We start from the raw sequence: 17,048 nt of genomic DNA on the forward strand, positions 1-17,048 counted from the left end.
CAGCAAGTCCCACCATCTCAGGTTGATGCACAGGGACAGGCTTGTGGCCCCTCTTGGGCAGAGATGACCCGAACTTCTAGGTATAGGATGCATCCAAAGTAGTGTGGAGTAACACATCCCATCAGTGCAAGGATATCTCTGCCCCCCATGCGTCATCTGTTGTAAGGGTTCTCCCTCACCTCCAGAGCAGATTTGGGAAAGGTGTAGAAAAAAGAGAGGTGAGAAAGTCCCATTGTGCTGATGGGACACATTCATTGGCTATTGCTGTCCACTTCTGCAGTAAATATTGCATGGGAGCACCGCTGAAGACTCTGTTAGTCCAGAACATCAGCTAGGTTGCTAGAATATTGCTAGAACATTGGCTTTTGCCCAACTGGGGATTTTCTTGGGTAGTTTCCTTGAGCATATAGTGAGTTCTTAGTATCCAATCCATAAACTAGGAGCAATAAAGGCAAAAGGCTGTTCTGTAGAGATTCTGAGTGCAAGGTATGAATGGTGTCACAGACATGATAAATACCCTTCAGCAATGTCAAATAGACCTTCCACCTTTGGGGAAACTGTTGATGGTTGGAGCAAAAGGAAGGAGTCCTTCAGACCATCAGTGCCACTTTCCCTATTCATGTTTACACAAGCAGAACAGCTGCACAGGGCATCAAAGAATACCTTGAACTTTACTACAGATGCTCTGTTTCTCTTATACTGCTGTTCTTCCCTTTCTTGTATACCAAATAAGGTCTATTTTCTGCTGCATGTTGCCTGGGGCTTGCCACGAAACATTAGATTTCACTGCGAGTTCCTTGAACGACCCCTGGTCAATTCATCCTCAGCCAGTTCATCATTGCATTTATTCTTTTATTTCTAACAACAACAGCCTGGTTTGAACAGTGGTGGCTGCTTCACCCTTCCCTCCCCCAGCCCCCCCATAACTATTCTCCAGTGAAATGATAACACAGAGAAAGAATAACAAGACACGGTTCCTTAGATTACTGTAGCTGCAAAGCATCATTTTTCCAATGGATGGATTTATAATAGTAGCCACAAGCTGGCATTAAACACATCAGTATTGTACAGTATTAAAACATATGGTCTGGTTTCCCTCACTGAACGATAACATTGCCTAGCATAATTGCAGGGGAATCAAGGGAGAAGACAGATGTCGGCTGCGATGAGGAGCTGCACTTTAGCTTTCTTCCTCTCTCCCAGCTAAAGACGGTCATTTCTTCTCTCTGTTTCTAGGCAGTTATCTCATTATCAAAGAAATGAGAGCATCTTGGACTTGTGACGATCCAGCTGCTAGGATAAGGCCAGTATATCAACTTCTGAATGGAGCGGGCTGGTTTTACAAGCGGCTTCCTCTTCCTCTCTGTGGAGGCAACACACTCAGTGGAATTTCCAACATACTCTGAAAAAGCACAGCTGAATGAGAGGGCCAAACTAGATGTCAAGAGAGGATGGGAGAAAACTCACCAATCTCCAGGTTTCTTTTCAATTGAGAAGCAGCCCTCGGAGGCTGTCAGTTTTAGTGGTGGAGAAGGGGGTGCTTAATATTTTCTCCTCCCGTTGTTCACCTGCTCACATTATCCCTCCCAGAATTGCTTTTCTGGATCTCTGTATCTGTATCTATTCCCTTACATTAGAAGAGTGGGCCCTTTTGACTAGACAGATGGTGGGATATGAATGGGTTGAGATGCTCATCGTGACTGCTATTCTTTTGTTCAAATTGGCAGACTCTCAGATAATAATGATGATGATGATGATGATGATGATGTCTTCTGCATAATGTCTAGTTTGGGTATGATTTTCTTTGGAGTTTATTTTCATGTATCTGGTGCTGATGTACTTAGGGTATGCTTGCAGCGTTCCTTCCCAATTTTCCCTTGTTTATCTCCCTATCTCAGTATCCTATATGTTGGGGGGGGGGGGTTGCACCATTTCACTGCTTCCACTGATAGATAGATAGATAGATAGATAGATAGATAGATAGATAGATGATAGATAGATAGATAATAGATAGATAGATGATAGATGATAGATAGATAGATAGATAGACAGATAGATAGATAGATAGATAGATAGATAGATAGATAGATAGATGATAGAAAGATAGATAGATGGATAGATAGATGATAGATAGATAGATATAGATAGATAGATAGATAGATAGATAGATAGATAGATAGATAGATAGATAGATGATAGATAGATGATAGATAGATAGATAGATAGATGATAGATAGATAGATAGATTGATAGATAGATGATAGATAGATGATAGATGATAGATAGATAGAGATAGATAGATAGATAGATAGATAGATAGATAGATAGATAGATGATAGATAGATAGATATAGATAGATGATAGATGATAGATGATAGATAGATAGATAGATAGATGATAGATGCAGGTTTTGGTGTCCTCGGGTGTCTTCCCGTGTAAAAGATGGGGTGTCTAGGCGACGTTTCGACGAGGTCTCACTCGTCATCTTCAGGCTGGTGTTTTCGGCTTCTTGTTACTGGAACAGAGCAGGGTCTCAGTGTTTGAGTTCCTATAAATACTGTTGAGGTGTGGTGTATAGCCTCCAATGTTCTTGGGCAGAGAGGAAGTTCCCAGGCTAGTGTGCCTTTTCTTCTTTTGTTCCTTAATTACTTGAGGGATATCTTGAGTGATTTCTTGAGTGATATCCTGAGTACCACTTAGGTGGGTCATTAGGTGTGGATTAGTTGCTAAAGCCTTTGTGTCTTGACCTCTTGAACTTTGTGAAGAGTTTTTCTGAGAAGATGCACTTAGTTGTGCTCTGGCTTGGCTTCGTGTATAGGGGCGAGCTGTGGTTTTGTGGCCTGTGCCAGCCAGATCTGTGTAGGGATTGCAGGGGGGTGCAGCATCCGGAGGTGCCACCATGGTTTGGCTACTGGATGGTGTCTGTAATTTATCTGTGGAGAGGGTCTGGGTTTGGGTCTGGTGTGGTTGATTGGTGATGGCGTTCTGTGTGCCTCTGGCTCTGGTGTCAGTTTTTGTGGGGAGGGCTAATTTCCAGATGTCTGGCAAGCGGGATGTGTCGTCACGCTTGTTCATGTTGTGAGGGTGTTTCAGTGTGAAAACACCAGCCTGAAGATGACGAGTGAGACCTCGTCGAAACGTCGCCTAGACACCCCATCTTTTACACGGGAAGACACCCGAGGACACCAAAACCTGCATTCCTGTACCCGTGAAAATCTACGAAAGCACATAGATGATAGATAGATATAGATAGATGATAGATATAGATCAATATAGATAGATATAGATAGAAAGATAGATGATAGATAGATAGATAGATAGATAGATAGATGATAGATAGATGATAGATAGATAGATAGATAGATAGATAGATAGATAGATAGATAGATAGATAGATAGATAGATAGATGATAGATATAGATAGATAGATGATAGATAGATAGATATCAGTACCTGTACAAAGGAGCCCTTTAATCAGTATGTATAGGTGAAAATCTGTTGTCTGGACTGATCAATGACTTAAGTGGCATTGCTGAGCACACTTTTCACTGAAATGTGCTTAATGTAACATGTAGTTTGACCTTGGCTTTAAATCAAACATTTTTTTTTCTTCCCAAACTCCATCTGGGTTTGTTTTTCACAGTTGACACTATGAACACATTTTAGCCTGGGCTGATCCAAACTGAATCAACTTTACAGGAACAGAAAATGCCAAAACCAACTTACAAGAAGACAGGCACAAAATTGAAGTCTCAGATTGCTTGGGAAGGACCCAGGGGGCAGGAAGAGACTTAGGCAACTGTGGGAAGGTGGGGACCTTCCATCCCCACAGGTGCCTCATAAGGGCAAGATCTACTGGGACAAGTTGCTGTGCTCTCTAGGCCTTGCCTCATAAGTCAACCTTGTTTCCTTGAATAGTTAATTTCACTGAAGCTGTGTGATTTATTGCCGCCCTACCCCTAATCCCAGCTCCTGATACCAGTCTGATGCTCCTACCAGTGTTTCTTTAAAACCCCAAGCTTGACAGCACCCAGACCTACACCAGTCCCATCCAGGTAAGTTGTAGCGACACTAGTGTTCAGAAGGTGCTCTTGCAGCTCTGTCCCATCACACCGACCGCTACACATATCTTTGATGTGTGGAAAGCAGTGTGAGTGTTTTATTTCCCAGAAATTGCGCTATCAACTGCCGCACCCAGATCTTCCAAAGTAACCTTCGTTGCAGCCCTCCAAACTTCACACTTCGGAAGCTATAAAGTACGAATTGTTCCTGGTGGAGCCAGAGCCCCTCCCCAATGAAGGAGGAAAACAGCACAACCTCCCCTCCCCAAAAAACAAGCCAGTTTAAATCCAGCCAGGTAGCTCATTTAGCTCCAGCTGTGTCAATAAATCACGCTGCTGCATTTTGGGTCACAGAGGGTCCGTTGCTATTTGGGGATTCAGCCACTTACAGAGCTTGGCAGTCGAATTGCAAGTATTGATTTTGCTGGAACAATTTATATCGGACTTAAAGAGAATGTCTTTCTTAAGATGCTCGGTCCTTTAGCACGCAGCTAGGTGGTCCATGGAGAATTTAGGGAGAGTTTAGGTAGAGGTAGGTGACAAGGCTAGTCATAGGAATTTGGGGGGCCCTGTGGCAGGTGGGGGAAGATTAAAATGCCTCCTGCTCTGCACTGGAAAACAATATCATAAAGAACTGCCCCCTCCATAATGTCTGGCTAAATTTACTCTATGCCAGATTCCCCCAGATTTCAAGATGTTTTGGACTACAAATCCCATCAGCCCTGTCTACGGTTGATGGGATTTGTAGTCCAAAATGCCCAGCGGACACCAGGCTGGGAAAAGCTGCTCCATGTCCTGATGTCAACGAAATGTGCATTTGCTCAACCCCGCCAGGAACATCCAAAGCTGTGGGAGTGAGGGAATGCACATTGTACATAGGTGGTAACAGAGGGGCAAGCAACCCCCTCAGACAAGTTGTGCTCCCCCTTCACTGGACACCTGTGGCTAACTTGAAGGAAAGGCAAATTATAACTGAATCATGATTTGGGCATTAAGAATTAAGGCTGCAATGCTATGCATGCTGACTTGAAACTTAACTCCATCAGAGCCAGCTGGACTCTCTGCAGAGGGAATGTGTTTAGGGCAGAAGTATTAATATGAGCATTCTTCCTGTTTGGGGAATCTAACATATGAGAATAAGGTCACACACACACGATGAACTTTTCCCCCTCTGTGCCTTCCCTCCCCAGCAATCCACACACCCACACACACACCCGGTTCTCCGGTTCTGCCATTGTAATAGGGAAAACGGAATGGGGCTGTTACAGAAGGAGAGGGTGGGAAATCGACACAGGGCAGCCCTAGGCACTTAGCCTGTGAGTGGTTCCTAGAATCCTAGAATGGTCCAATTGGAAGGGGCCATGAGAGTCATCTATCCCAAACCCCCTAAAATGCAGGAATCCTTTTGCCCAACTTGGGGTTTGAGCCCACAACCCAGAAATCAAGAGTCTCGTGCTCTCCAGATTAAGCTACCCATCTGGGCTTGCTTCACAAATATGTATTTCCCACAACTATACCAAAAAGCTGGCTTGCTGGGCCGCTCATTCACATACAGACCTTTCTCCATTATGTCCCTCAGCAAGCCCTGGTCTTCCAGCCAGGCTTCACACTCAAAAATGTCCTACACCCCATCAAAGGACCTCCTCCTTTGTACTTGCCCTCACTTGCTTGTTGACCAGCCCCTTTTTCCTGTCCTTTAGTTCTGTATCCTCGTTTGCTCTGTCTCCAAAGCGAGGAATTCTCTGTGACAGTAACCACATTAGCCACCTGACATATGTCTGCCATGTGGTGGGGAGTCCCTCCTTTAAAAAAGCAACTTCAGCCCTGGTGGAGATTTCTTGTATTTTGCCACAGACCCATCACTTACCATGCTGGCTATTCCCGTCAGACCCTGGCAGGATCTGAGGAGGCATAAGCGTCTTTGGGTCTCGAGCCTGCAGTACTGATTCTGGTTAGATACTCGCGTGGTGAACCCTACGCCACAGGTGGCAGAACAGGCGGACCATTCAGTGCTCCACTGTTCACATGCGTAGGGGATCAATATCGACGCTGTCCCAGGGAGCCTTTGTGCTGAGCAGGGAATGAAAGAAAGAAGCTTCATTAAAATGGATGCACATCAATTTCAAGGCAACAACCTCCAGAGGGATAGTCTTCTTAGTTTTGTAGCAAAAAATGGGAAGGATTTTTTGGGATTTGTAAAACTTGCAGGTTTGGCTGAGGCAGCCAGCTAGATGGGCAGGGTATAAATAATAAATTTATTATTGTTGTTGTTATTATTATTATTACTGCTGTGGCCTAAGCTTTTGTGAATTAGGACCTCCTCCAGACTGAGGGTGGGTTGTTGTTGTTGTTTTTAGATGTATTCTGTAACATGTCATGGATGCAATAACAACATATTTGTGCATGCACACTTCTTCAGAAGAAGTGTGCATGCACACAAAAGCTCATACCAAGAACTAACTTAGTTGGTCTTTAAGGTGCTACTGGAAGGAATTTTTTTTGTTTTGACTATGGCAGACCAACACGGCTACCTATCTGTAACTGGAACATATTTGTGGTACACTAATGACAGTGTACTGGAAGAAGCAAAGATCACCACTGTTGAAGCGATGATTCTTCAACATCAACTTCGTTGGACTGGTCATGTTGTGTGGATGCCTGATTATCGTCTTCCAAAGCAACTACTCTGTTCCAAACTTAAAAATGGAAAGCATAATGCCAGTGGTCAACAAAAGAGGTTTAAAGACTCTCTCAAGGCAAATCTAAATAAATGTAGTATAAACACCAACAATTGGGAAACGCTGGCCTGTGAGCGCTCCAACTGGAGAACAGCCTTTACCAAAAGCGTCATGGGCTTTGAAGACGCTCAAACTTAGGATGGAAGGGATAAATGTGCTAAGAGGAAGGCACGCTTGGCAAACCCTCACCATGATCAATTCCTGCCCAGAAACCTATGTCCCCACTGTGGAAGGACGTGTGGATGCAGAATTGGCCTCCACAGTCACTTACGAACCCACTGTTAAAACCGTGTTTATGGAAGACAATCTTACTCGGCTACGAGTGATCGCCAAAGAAGAAAGATTTGTGGTGGATTTATATTGGACTGTCCACATAGCATTCTGATTTATTAGTAGTTCTACAGTATTTCCCTAATGTTTTTGTTTTGTTTTTCGGAGTTTTAATGTTTTAATGTTCAACTGTGCTGTGCCAATAGCTCAACTTCTTGAGAGCAGCAACACAACAATGTTTACATTTGGGGAAGAAACAAGCATAAGGAGGAAGCTTGTGAGGTCTTTTTTTATATAATTGTCAATAGAAATCACCCACCCCCAGAAAAAAACCAAGTTCTTTCAGGCTTCCTTTTCACAGAAGAGAAGGAGGAGAGAGTTATAGGAAAGTGAATCTGAAGAAGAGGGCATGGCTTGCCCCTAATGAGTCCTGCCAGTGCAAAGGTCAATGGAGCTTTCCCACCTTTCCTCCTCTTGTGCCCCCAGAAATTGGCTTGGGATTTCAGTGTCAGGAGAAGCCTCAGAACAGTGTGTGGGGTGAGGACATGGGGGATTATGCCATCTGGTAAACCGCAATGCTTGCACTGACAGAATGTTCGCCAAGTGCAAGGTTGAATTCCACCCAGGGGTTCCTGAAATAGCTCCTTGGTTCCATTCTTAGCAAGGTCTTCCAAAGGAGGAATCTGCACATGATTTGTCCAGTGAACTTTCAGTTCCAGCAAGTGCCAGTGTGCACCGAATCATCTAACTCCAGTTGAGGATCTAAGCTGCACAACCTCTGAAGCAAATGCTTTAAGGCCTAGACCAGCAGCACCTGAACAGCAGACTGTGCCAGTACATACAAGTCACCTGGCCACAGTCTTCCCCACGATGGGGAGATGCGTTGTGCTTGTTTAAATTGCAGAAATTACTTCTAAATCTAAGTTCCAGGAAACTCTAGAGCCTCCTTTTAGGCAATGCCTTTCCTCTTTTTTTGTCAGTGTCTAAGTAGCCACCCTTGCAAGCCCCCTCATTCACCTGCATGCAACAGCTTTTCAGCTCCGGCTACCAGGCTAGTGCTTAAATGCAAGGTTAGTTTGGGCTGTAACTTCAACAACAAAGTGATGATCGAAAAGGTGGGCCAGGACCTGTTGAGTGTTACCTGCCATGGTATCCGGCAAGATCTGCCTGTCTTGTCTTTCACAAATCCATTCCTGGCAGCACTTTCCTGGGATCTCCACACGCCTTGGATGGGGGCAATCTGGAGTGGGGAGGCGAACATCCTCACTGCAGAGGGGGACACATGTGAAACCTCCTCCTGAGCAGCGGCACTGGAGCTTACAGCTTGGCTGGAACACTTCCCCATCCTGATAGATCTTCCCATTCACTTCGCAGCTGTCGTCGTCGTCCTCATCTGTAGTCCACATTCAGAGCAGACAGAAACAATGGGAGAAATCAAATGTAGGCATTCAGTCTGTAACAGAGCTACCACGTAATATGATCAGCAATGGAATATGGTACTTCCACATTCTGAAACTGAAATTGGCTCTGTGTTTTTGTTTTTAGGAAAGGGAATTTCTCCACTGAATTCCCTACATAGGTACAGTATCAGGAATTAGGGTCAGAAACCCAGTACATTTGAGCCTAAAAGCCCAAAACTAAAAAGGTTATTTAAAACTTAACATTTTGGGCCAAAAGACTAGTTATAAGACTGATGAGTCCATGTATCTTCTTCCACTGCAAGAACAGGTGAGAGGTACATTGTTCCTAATGATTATGAGAAATATTTTTGTGCCAGAGATTCTCCTACAGGCAACTCCACAAACCAGAAGGTTGGCTATACAATATAAGGTGGAATGAAAAGCCGTTACACAGTCAGGCCTTGTGTTGGCCTTCCATCTGGATTTTCTGCTGTGGCACAGTCTTCCATGGAGAAGCTCAGAAACCATGAAATCCACTGGCAACATTCCAAAGTGGGAATGGGAAGTGAAATCTGAACAATTTCAGACCAGGTTATTTGAAGAATCCTCTGCACTCATATGAACAGGGCCAGCCCAAAACAATTTACATAGAAATCTGTATTATATGGTGTCAGACCATTGGTCTATCAAAGATGTCCAGACTGTCGCAATTTTCAGCTGGGATTCAGCCATACACCTGCAAATTCATGTTGCACAATTAAAGCGGATTTGGAGCTGTTGCACAACAAATCTGCTTCCTCAAAAGATCTGATTGTTTGCAATAGGGAAAGTGGCAGGGAAAGTCAGTGGAAAGTCTGGGACAACACTTGCTTTGATGTGACATCATCTAATCTCGTGGCAAACAAATCAGGATGGATGCCCAATAAACAGGTCATTTGGAAGGGTGGAAGCTCAGGATTATCTACACCAGTGGTTCCCAAATTTCCCCTGCCCAGGAGCATTTGAAAATTGCAGATCATGTTGGTGGACAATAGAACAATATGAATATTTATTGCTGATATGGAACAAACCACCCAAATTAAGCTCGAAAGAAGGTCCACAGACCACATTTTTTGGAACCCCTGATTTCTACTAACTGGCAGTGACAAGCACAGCCTTGTTTCCTGCTAGAATGAAGGTCTATAGTTCAGTGACAGAACTTTACTTTCCATGCAGAGATTTCCAGATGCAATCCCTGGCATCTCTAGTTAAAAGCAGGAGATGATGTGAAAGACTTCTGCCTGAGATGTTGGGAGTGCCACCTGCTAGGGCTGAAAATACAAGACAAACTAGATAGTAGTTTCTTACCTGGCAGCTTCTGATATCCATGTTTTGTTTAATTGCCTAATGGACTAATACCCAAGCTAAACCTGACTCCATCCTCAGAGTGTGGGATCCCTACCTTTCCAAGAGTTGGTCACAGTTCTCCCTCTCTTTCTAGAAAGCTTTTAAAAAGGGGAAAGTCACTTTGCTCCAAGTTAGGTCTTGTTATTTTGTAAAAGGCCGATATTTGTTTAACTCACATCCCTGTCAGCTGACCTGAACTCTCCAAGTAGGACAGGAAATCGGGGCATATTTGCTGAGTTTTGTTTGCATTCCTGCCTGCTGCCATGGGAGCTCTAGGGGAAGAATAGAGAAGACACAGTCATGACATATAGCCAAGCCTGCACTGTGTACCAACTTACAGGACTGTCATCACAGCCTCTGATTTATGGCCCTGTGAGAGCATCATCACCCCTTTCTAGCAAAGTGCCCACCAAAGGGTGTGAATGTTTGGAATTGCCAGCGTGGACCAATGCGCCATTCGACACTCAGGATTTTCACGCATGCCAACAGAGGCGAGGGCAAAGGGAGAAGATTGGTTCACCGAGTGCTGATGTCACAATGGCCCTTAACTCTTTGGTGAGTGAAATATTCTTCTTTACTAGTACTTCTCAGGATATGGAGCATTTCCTAGTTATGTATGGCACTTTCTGTCTTGCTACGGCTGTTCATAATTATTAGGTATGAGTATAATAGCAGCAGGGTATCTGGAATTTAGATCAGGGCCATGGCACAGAGGAGCAAAGTTTTAACCCTTTCCACACAAATTTTCCTGATTAACGCCCCCGTCCCTAAAAAAGCTATACAACAACTGCATGTCTTGCCATAAAGGACCAATAGAAACTTCTTGAGAGAGGGGTGTTAACTGAAAAGAATAATGTGAGATTGAAAAATCTACACACACGCCAGCGCTGCAGTCCCAGTTCAAATTCCTCTCCCTGCTACCCTGTAATTCCCACAGTTACTATTAACACTTTTAAAACACAAGATAGTCATGAATGATGGCTAGCCATGTGTACTTTGGCCCTGACTCACAGATCTAATAAAGATTTTGGAGTGCAACATGCTTTTGGACTCTTGTGTTTCAAGGGCACCCCGCAGGTTTCCTAATCTTTTCAGGCGTTCTTTCCGTATGCATTAGACATTTCTGGCTTTGCCCAGTTTGAGGGATCCAGTTCCATCCCGCTAAATGACAGAGGGGCTCCTGCAAAGAGAGGCAAGAAGGAATAGCTCACAATTGCAGGTTCCTCCTCTCCCCATCAGGGCAGCGCTGTAATCACAGACAAGTCCTTGGCTCCGATCGCAGACGTGTAGATAGCTGCAGGGCTCTCCCAGTCTGCGGGCGCATATGTTGCAGCAGCCGCAGCCGTCCAGAACTAAGGAGGAGCCTGGTGGACAACGTGGAGGGATCCATGGGCAGTAGCATGGAGTCTGGCAAAGCTGTGCATACACCTGCAAAGAGAGAGAGAGAGAGAGAGAGAGAGAGAGAGAGAGAGAGAATATAGGGACATGGTGAAATGAGCAGCTGAATAATAATAAGTTTTTTAAAAGGATATACAGTCATACCTCGGGTTACAGACGCTTCGGGTTGTGCCATTTCAGGTTGCGCACCGTGCCGAACCTGAAAGTACTGGAACTGGTTACTTCTGGGTTTTGGCACTTGCGCATGCGCAGAAGCACTAAATTGCACTTTGCACATGCGCAGAAGCACAGAAGCACGACCCGCACATGTCCACACGCTGCGCTGCAGGTTGCAAATGTGCTTCCCGCATGGATCACGTTTGCAACCCGAGCATCCACTGTAGTGACACTGAATGCCTTTCTTTTTTAGGTACACAAACCATGGCTACTAGCAGCATTCTCCTGAATACCAGTTACTGGGAATCGCAGGTGGAGAGAGGGCTGTTGTGCTCAAGTCTTGTATGTCATAGAATCATAGAATTGAAGAGTTAGAAGGGACTCCATGGGTCATCTAGTCCAACCCCCTGCAATGCAGGAATCTCAGCTAAAGCATCCATGACAGGTGGCCGTCCAACCTCTGCTTAAATATGTGGGAAGGAATTCACTGGGAGCAGTCAAATACAACATTCCTTGTTTCGCTAGAGTGGACATGCAAGGGAATGTTTGGTCCAGCCAGTCGAAACTTCCTGTTCCTCCTGGCCTGAAGCATCCTTCCTTGCATGTGACTAGTGGGTGGGCGTGACCTTTCCAGACCTGGTAAAAGGACAAGGCATGCTGCCTCTCTCTCTCTTTTCCATCTTCCTTTCATCCTGTGAACTGCTGGACTGCTAGCCTGCAGTCACTAGGTAAATCTCCCTTATGGGGTAAACCTGTTTGTATATGTTTCAAACTTGAAGCCTAAAGCCTGCCTTCGGGGATCACACTGTGCTCTGTCTGATCGTGAGTAAACTTTCTTTCTGTTACTTATGAATAAGACTGTGGTGTCTTTATTCTTTTAGGAGGGATTCAAGGGGTCTTACCAGGAAAATATGAGAACACATTTCAATCTGGACAAGCAAGGCTGAATTGCGTATTGTCTTAAGAAATTCACACGAGTTTGCAACAAGTTTTCTGCTGTGTGAAGGGGAATGCACTCTGCTAAGTGAAGGAACTTGCTAGCGCAAGTTAGGAAGGATATCAATAAACAATATATCCTCTCCTGCCACCCTCAAGATTCCCACAAAGGAATTCTCTCCAAGGAAGGAGAGTCCACAACCTCAAGTGGGAGTCTGTTCCACTGTCGAAGAAGCTCTTACTGTCAGGAAGTTTTTTCTGATATTTAGTTGGAATTCCTTTGTGGACTTCCCATAGGCATCTCACCACAGTGACAGCAACATGCTGGCTAAATGGCCCTTTGGCCTACTCCAGCAGGTCTCTTCTGATGGGGCACAATTCACCAAGACACTCTGCTTTATAATCCCTCTCCACCTAAAATGGCTGGGGTCGGTTGAGGAGCACAATAGGCCTCCCTCCAAGCAGAGGCCTAACTATTGATTTGGCAAGAACTGTTCTTTGTTTGACTGACTCCTCTAAGTAGTTGAACCCTTCCAATGATCAATCATAGCTAAGGATACGTAGCAGTTAATAGGATAGGGACTCTCACAAACAATAATACCAGGAGAATCACGTGACTGAAGCTCACTTCTGTATTGATGGATGGTCAACTTTGATTTATGGTCAACTTTGATTTTGATATTGGCTTTATTGTGTTTTCATTACTGACCAGTGACTGAATAAGTAAGCACCTTAAGATGGGATGAATATCCTTAGATGTATGCCCTGGTCAGGACCAGGCTCAGGGTGGCTAACATCAAAGTAATACTATCAGCTAGTTTAGTATCAATCGAACAAGTATCCAATTGAGTGTCCTCTGGCATAACTCATAACAAAGGCTGGAAAATTCTGTGCCTTTGTAAAGTTGTTACATCAATAATGAGAGAAGCAAGATAAATAAATAGTTTTCTGCATCTTCCTAGCTTCTAAAATACATTGAAAGGGTGTGTTCCAAATTGACAGACTGCACCACAACATTTTGGTGATACGTTTTTGGGCTAGTCTCTAAACCAGTGGTGCCTTCCAGATTTTTTTTTACTACAAATCCCATCAGCCCCAGCCATCATTGCCAATGGGCAGAGTTTATGGGAGTTGTAGTCCAAAACACGTAGAGGGAAGCATGTTGACTACCCCTGATCTAAACTAACACAGAGTTTAGTACAGTGTTACCTCTGGTTATGAACTTAATTCGTTCCGGAGGTCTGTTCTTAACCTGAAACCGTTCTTAACCTGAGGTATCACTTTAGCTAATGGGGCCTCCCACTGCCGCTGCACCACTGCCACGTGGTTTCTGTTCTCATCCTGGGGCAAAGTTTTTAACCCGAGGTACTACTCCTGGGTTAGCGGAGTCTGTAACTTGATGTGTTTGTAACCCGAGGTACCACTGTTTCTGTATTTCATTCAGCTTCATTAGGTGAAGGCTCGCAGCCTTTGAGAAGGATTCTCCTAGTCCATGTCAAGGAGGAAGGTGAAAATCTAGAGACTGGGCTGTACATAAGGACACAGGGCACCATTAATATGCCTGAACACAACACAGGGTCTTTTTATGGTTACTACTCTAATTACATATAGGCCACGTTTGGACTTCATGGTAGTCCACGTATCATTATGTGTCAGGCTTCAGAGGCACTGCTTCCTCCCTCCCTTGGCCGTAGATAAGCAGTACAAAGTGAAAGCAGTCTCTTACCATTAACAGAAATGTTTAACGAATGCAGCAAAAGAACAAGCCACCCTTCTCAGAGTGCAGGTACTCCCAGTTAAGGTTCCACCGACTTCCCTCTAGTCACTTCCATCCTCTTGTCTCCTAGCCACCTGATCTGTCAACCTTTAGCCTTTTGCAAAGCCACCTTATCTAATCTCCTAGCCTTGACACTGAGAGGCTGAACATCTTCCAGTGAGAGAGAGTCTGCTAGCTCACTCTCTTCCTGTTCTGCTTCTTGCTGCTCACCTCCCAGTTCTGCCCAACTATTGTCTTCCGAACTGTGCCCCTCAGAAAACCATTGTTCCAAATCAACACTGCTCCACTGTTCCTGTGGAGTTTCAGGATCCTGGCCATTCCTCATCAGAGTTGTACTCCTCAGGCTGGTCTGTATTGCTCCAAACCATGATGATTGGCCACAGTTTGTTCTTGGCTTACCAATCTTGGTTCCTTAGTACAAAACAAACCATGATCCTTGTTTTAGATGTAACACTAAATGATTTGTCAAGATTGAAAAAGCACTGTTGTTAAATCAAGTATGGTGTTTTCAGACTAACAGTGTTCTATAATATCACATTTTCTACAAAAAAATAACATCTCTGTGCAGAGCACAGATCTCAAGTGCAGATGATTTCTTGTGATTTACAATTGCACACACACTAAGCCATATTTTCCCAGCTCATGTACCTCATACACAGATGCAAGCATTTTTATTTATTCATAGCAACTTCACCCCGCTCTTCAGACAAAAAGACTCCGGAGTGTCTTATGTACAATCATTTAATGGATTAACAACTAAAAGACATGGCACAGAAGGGGAAAGGAAAGATTGAAAAAAGCCAACTCAGGTTAGATTCAGGAACACCTGGGTTCAAATCCCCATTCAACAAAGAAGCTCACTGGTTAACTTTGGGCCCATCACTTAGTTTACTACACTCAGCTTAGTCTACCTCACAGGAGGCAAACAACTTCCCTGAGCTCAGCAAAGGAAGGAAGGGATAAAAACGTAATGAATGAGCAAATAAACTAATTGACACGAGAGTAAGGCCTTGAGGTAAGAAGAGAGGCAGTGGACACATTAAAGCAGGGGTTAGCAACCTTTTTCAGCCGTGGGCTGGTCCACTGTCACTCAGACCATGTGGTGGGCTGGACTATATTTTTTGGGGGGGAAATGAAGGAATTCCTATGCCCCACAAATAACCCAGAGATGCATTTTAAAGAAAAGGACACATTCTACTCATGCAAAAACACGCTGATTCCTGGACTGTCCACGGGCCGGATTGAGAAGGCGATTGGGCCGCATCCGGACCACGGGCCTTAGGTTGCCTACCCCTGCGTTAAAGCAAACAGGAAAGTGGTGAATCAAGACTAAAAAAAAGCAATGTATTTAGTATGGATACAGCCTGCCACACTCCTTCCTTTCCAATGAAGTGAGAAAGGGACTAGTGTCTATGGTAACTCACAATTGCTCTACTCAGTAGACAGGGGTCAAAGATTATAAGAGAATCTGCCTTCTTAAGAATCTGCTCAAGGTGAGCTTCTTTGTCAGTGTTTCTTCTTTATGGTGATATATTTGCATTCGAAAGAAAATAATGTCATTGTGATGCTAATATGTTCAGCATCTCTAGCAGTGTAACTCATCAAATGATGCCCTTTCATCTCCTTCACAGAATTTGGAAACAAAACCTACCTAGAGTCACTCACAGGAGTGCTATTTGAATAATCTAAAAATTGATCAATTGTGTTACCCCTGACATTGAGTCATACCGAGAGTGTGCAGTAAGGAAAAGCAAACCACACCTTTATATTTCCTAGGATAATATGACCAAACGAGAATTGATGTCATTGGGATATAATGCACAGCTTCTTATAGCTGTTGAGGTATAGTATTTGTTTTAATAGGCTTGCTTGTCTCCACTACAGGCTATTCTTGGATGTAAATATGCTGAATATCTGCTATGATCTGATTAATTTTACCTCTCCTATGCTTTATATTCTGGGTTGCTGTGTCCTTAAGTAACACCTGATTGTATTTTCACACAGGTATCCAGTCCATGTGTTACATATTTTTAAAGACAGGCAACTGCAACAATCTCAGCATTTACAGTGTGTTTCCAAAATCTGAAACTGAAGCAGTATTCTAAAACCACTGGAAAACTCTCAAGTGATTAAATTGTTCTCGTGTGTGTGTGTGTACATGTTAAATGAACAATGTTGTTCATCTTGTGCAATCCTGCAGGAGGCATCAGCTGTACATGTGCTTCTCTGTATTTCTCGGAGCAAAAGTTGGACAACAATTGAGCAATATTGAAAAATAATGCCAGCTGCTTGGCTTTGTGCCTCTTGAGATTGTAAAACAGAGAACTGAGTGTGCAGAAGAAACTATTTAATTGATTACTATGCAGCCTCCTCTGCTAGCATAAGCACATGACTTTGGTACCGGCGCACAATTAATGAAGTAGATTCAAATACAGTGATTTAAAATATGGGAAGAGTGGTGCTAAAGGATAAAAGTTGGCCTTTCAACATTTATTCACAACAGCACATTCTCCACGGTTTGCACAGATGTGACACTTAAGCATGCACATTAAAAAGACACATTAGTGTTTGAAGACATCCTTTAATTATTCCAGTTGCCAAACTGAAGTTGCTTGATTATAAATGGTTTTGTAAGTGGGGGAATGGGGGAAAGATCCTTGCTATCTAAACAAACATTCCCAGCTTCCTTACCTTGGAAAGGAGACAAAAGAAGGAGATCAAGAGAAGCTGGAGTTTCATTCTGACACTTCAGCACATCCCTCCCCAGGCAGTTTGGAGACAGCAGCGTGTCTGAAGTTTTTAAAGTCTGCGAGTAAAGCCCTGCAAGTGTTTATACTCTTCCCTGCTCTGATGTCACTCCTAGGCTCCAGTATAAACACGAGTAGGTTTGGACAAGCTTCAAGTTGTTTCTTTTTCTTTTTCTCCC

At 43.9% G+C, this 17,048-nt stretch overlaps 2 protein-coding genes across 3 annotated transcripts in view; one reads left to right on the top strand and one right to left on the bottom strand.

Moving 5' to 3' along the window:
* Positions 1-978: 978 nt before the first annotated feature.
* Positions 979-16,971, bottom strand: CCN5 (cellular communication network factor 5). Its single transcript, XM_028735061.2, has 5 exons — positions 16,814-16,971; positions 11,067-11,283; positions 8,211-8,462; positions 5,929-6,131; positions 979-1,363 (listed from the first exon to the last, which is right to left on the bottom strand). The coding sequence occupies exons 1-5, from the start codon at positions 16,859-16,861 to the stop codon at positions 1,340-1,342; spliced, it is 744 nt and encodes a 247-aa protein (XP_028590894.2). The 5' UTR covers positions 16,862-16,971; the 3' UTR covers positions 979-1,339.
* Positions 9,934-17,048, top strand: part of ADA (adenosine deaminase) — a 77,801-nt gene continuing 70,686 nt past the window's right edge. Inside the window, exons 1-2 of one of the 2 annotated variants that reach the window (XM_077929263.1) lie at positions 9,934-10,410; positions 11,663-12,231. The gene's annotated coding sequence lies outside the window, so the exon portion shown is untranslated. The remainder of the gene's footprint in view (positions 10,411-11,662; positions 12,232-17,048) is intronic. The other variant, XM_077929264.1, reaches the window with a different exon arrangement.

This window comes from Podarcis muralis, chromosome 5 (genome assembly GCF_964188315.1).
Source record: "Podarcis muralis chromosome 5, rPodMur119.hap1.1, whole genome shotgun sequence".
In the NCBI taxonomy this organism is placed as follows: Eukaryota; Metazoa; Chordata; class Lepidosauria; order Squamata; family Lacertidae; genus Podarcis; species Podarcis muralis.

Bases quoted from the DNA above. Each gene is read 5' to 3' on its own strand.
- CCN5 (XM_028735061.2), bottom strand. From the start codon at position 16,861: ATGAAACTCCAGCTTCTCTTGATCTCCTTCTTTTGTCTCCTTTCCAAG. The intron at 11,284-16,813 runs GTAAGGAAGCTG...CTCTCTTTGCAG, and splicing joins TCTTTTGTCTCCTTTCCAAG to GTGTATGCACAGCTTTGCCA. The intron at 6,132-8,210 runs GTAACACTCAAC...TTCCCTGCTCAG, and splicing joins CTTGCCGGATACCATGGCAG to CACAAAGGCTCCCTGGGACA.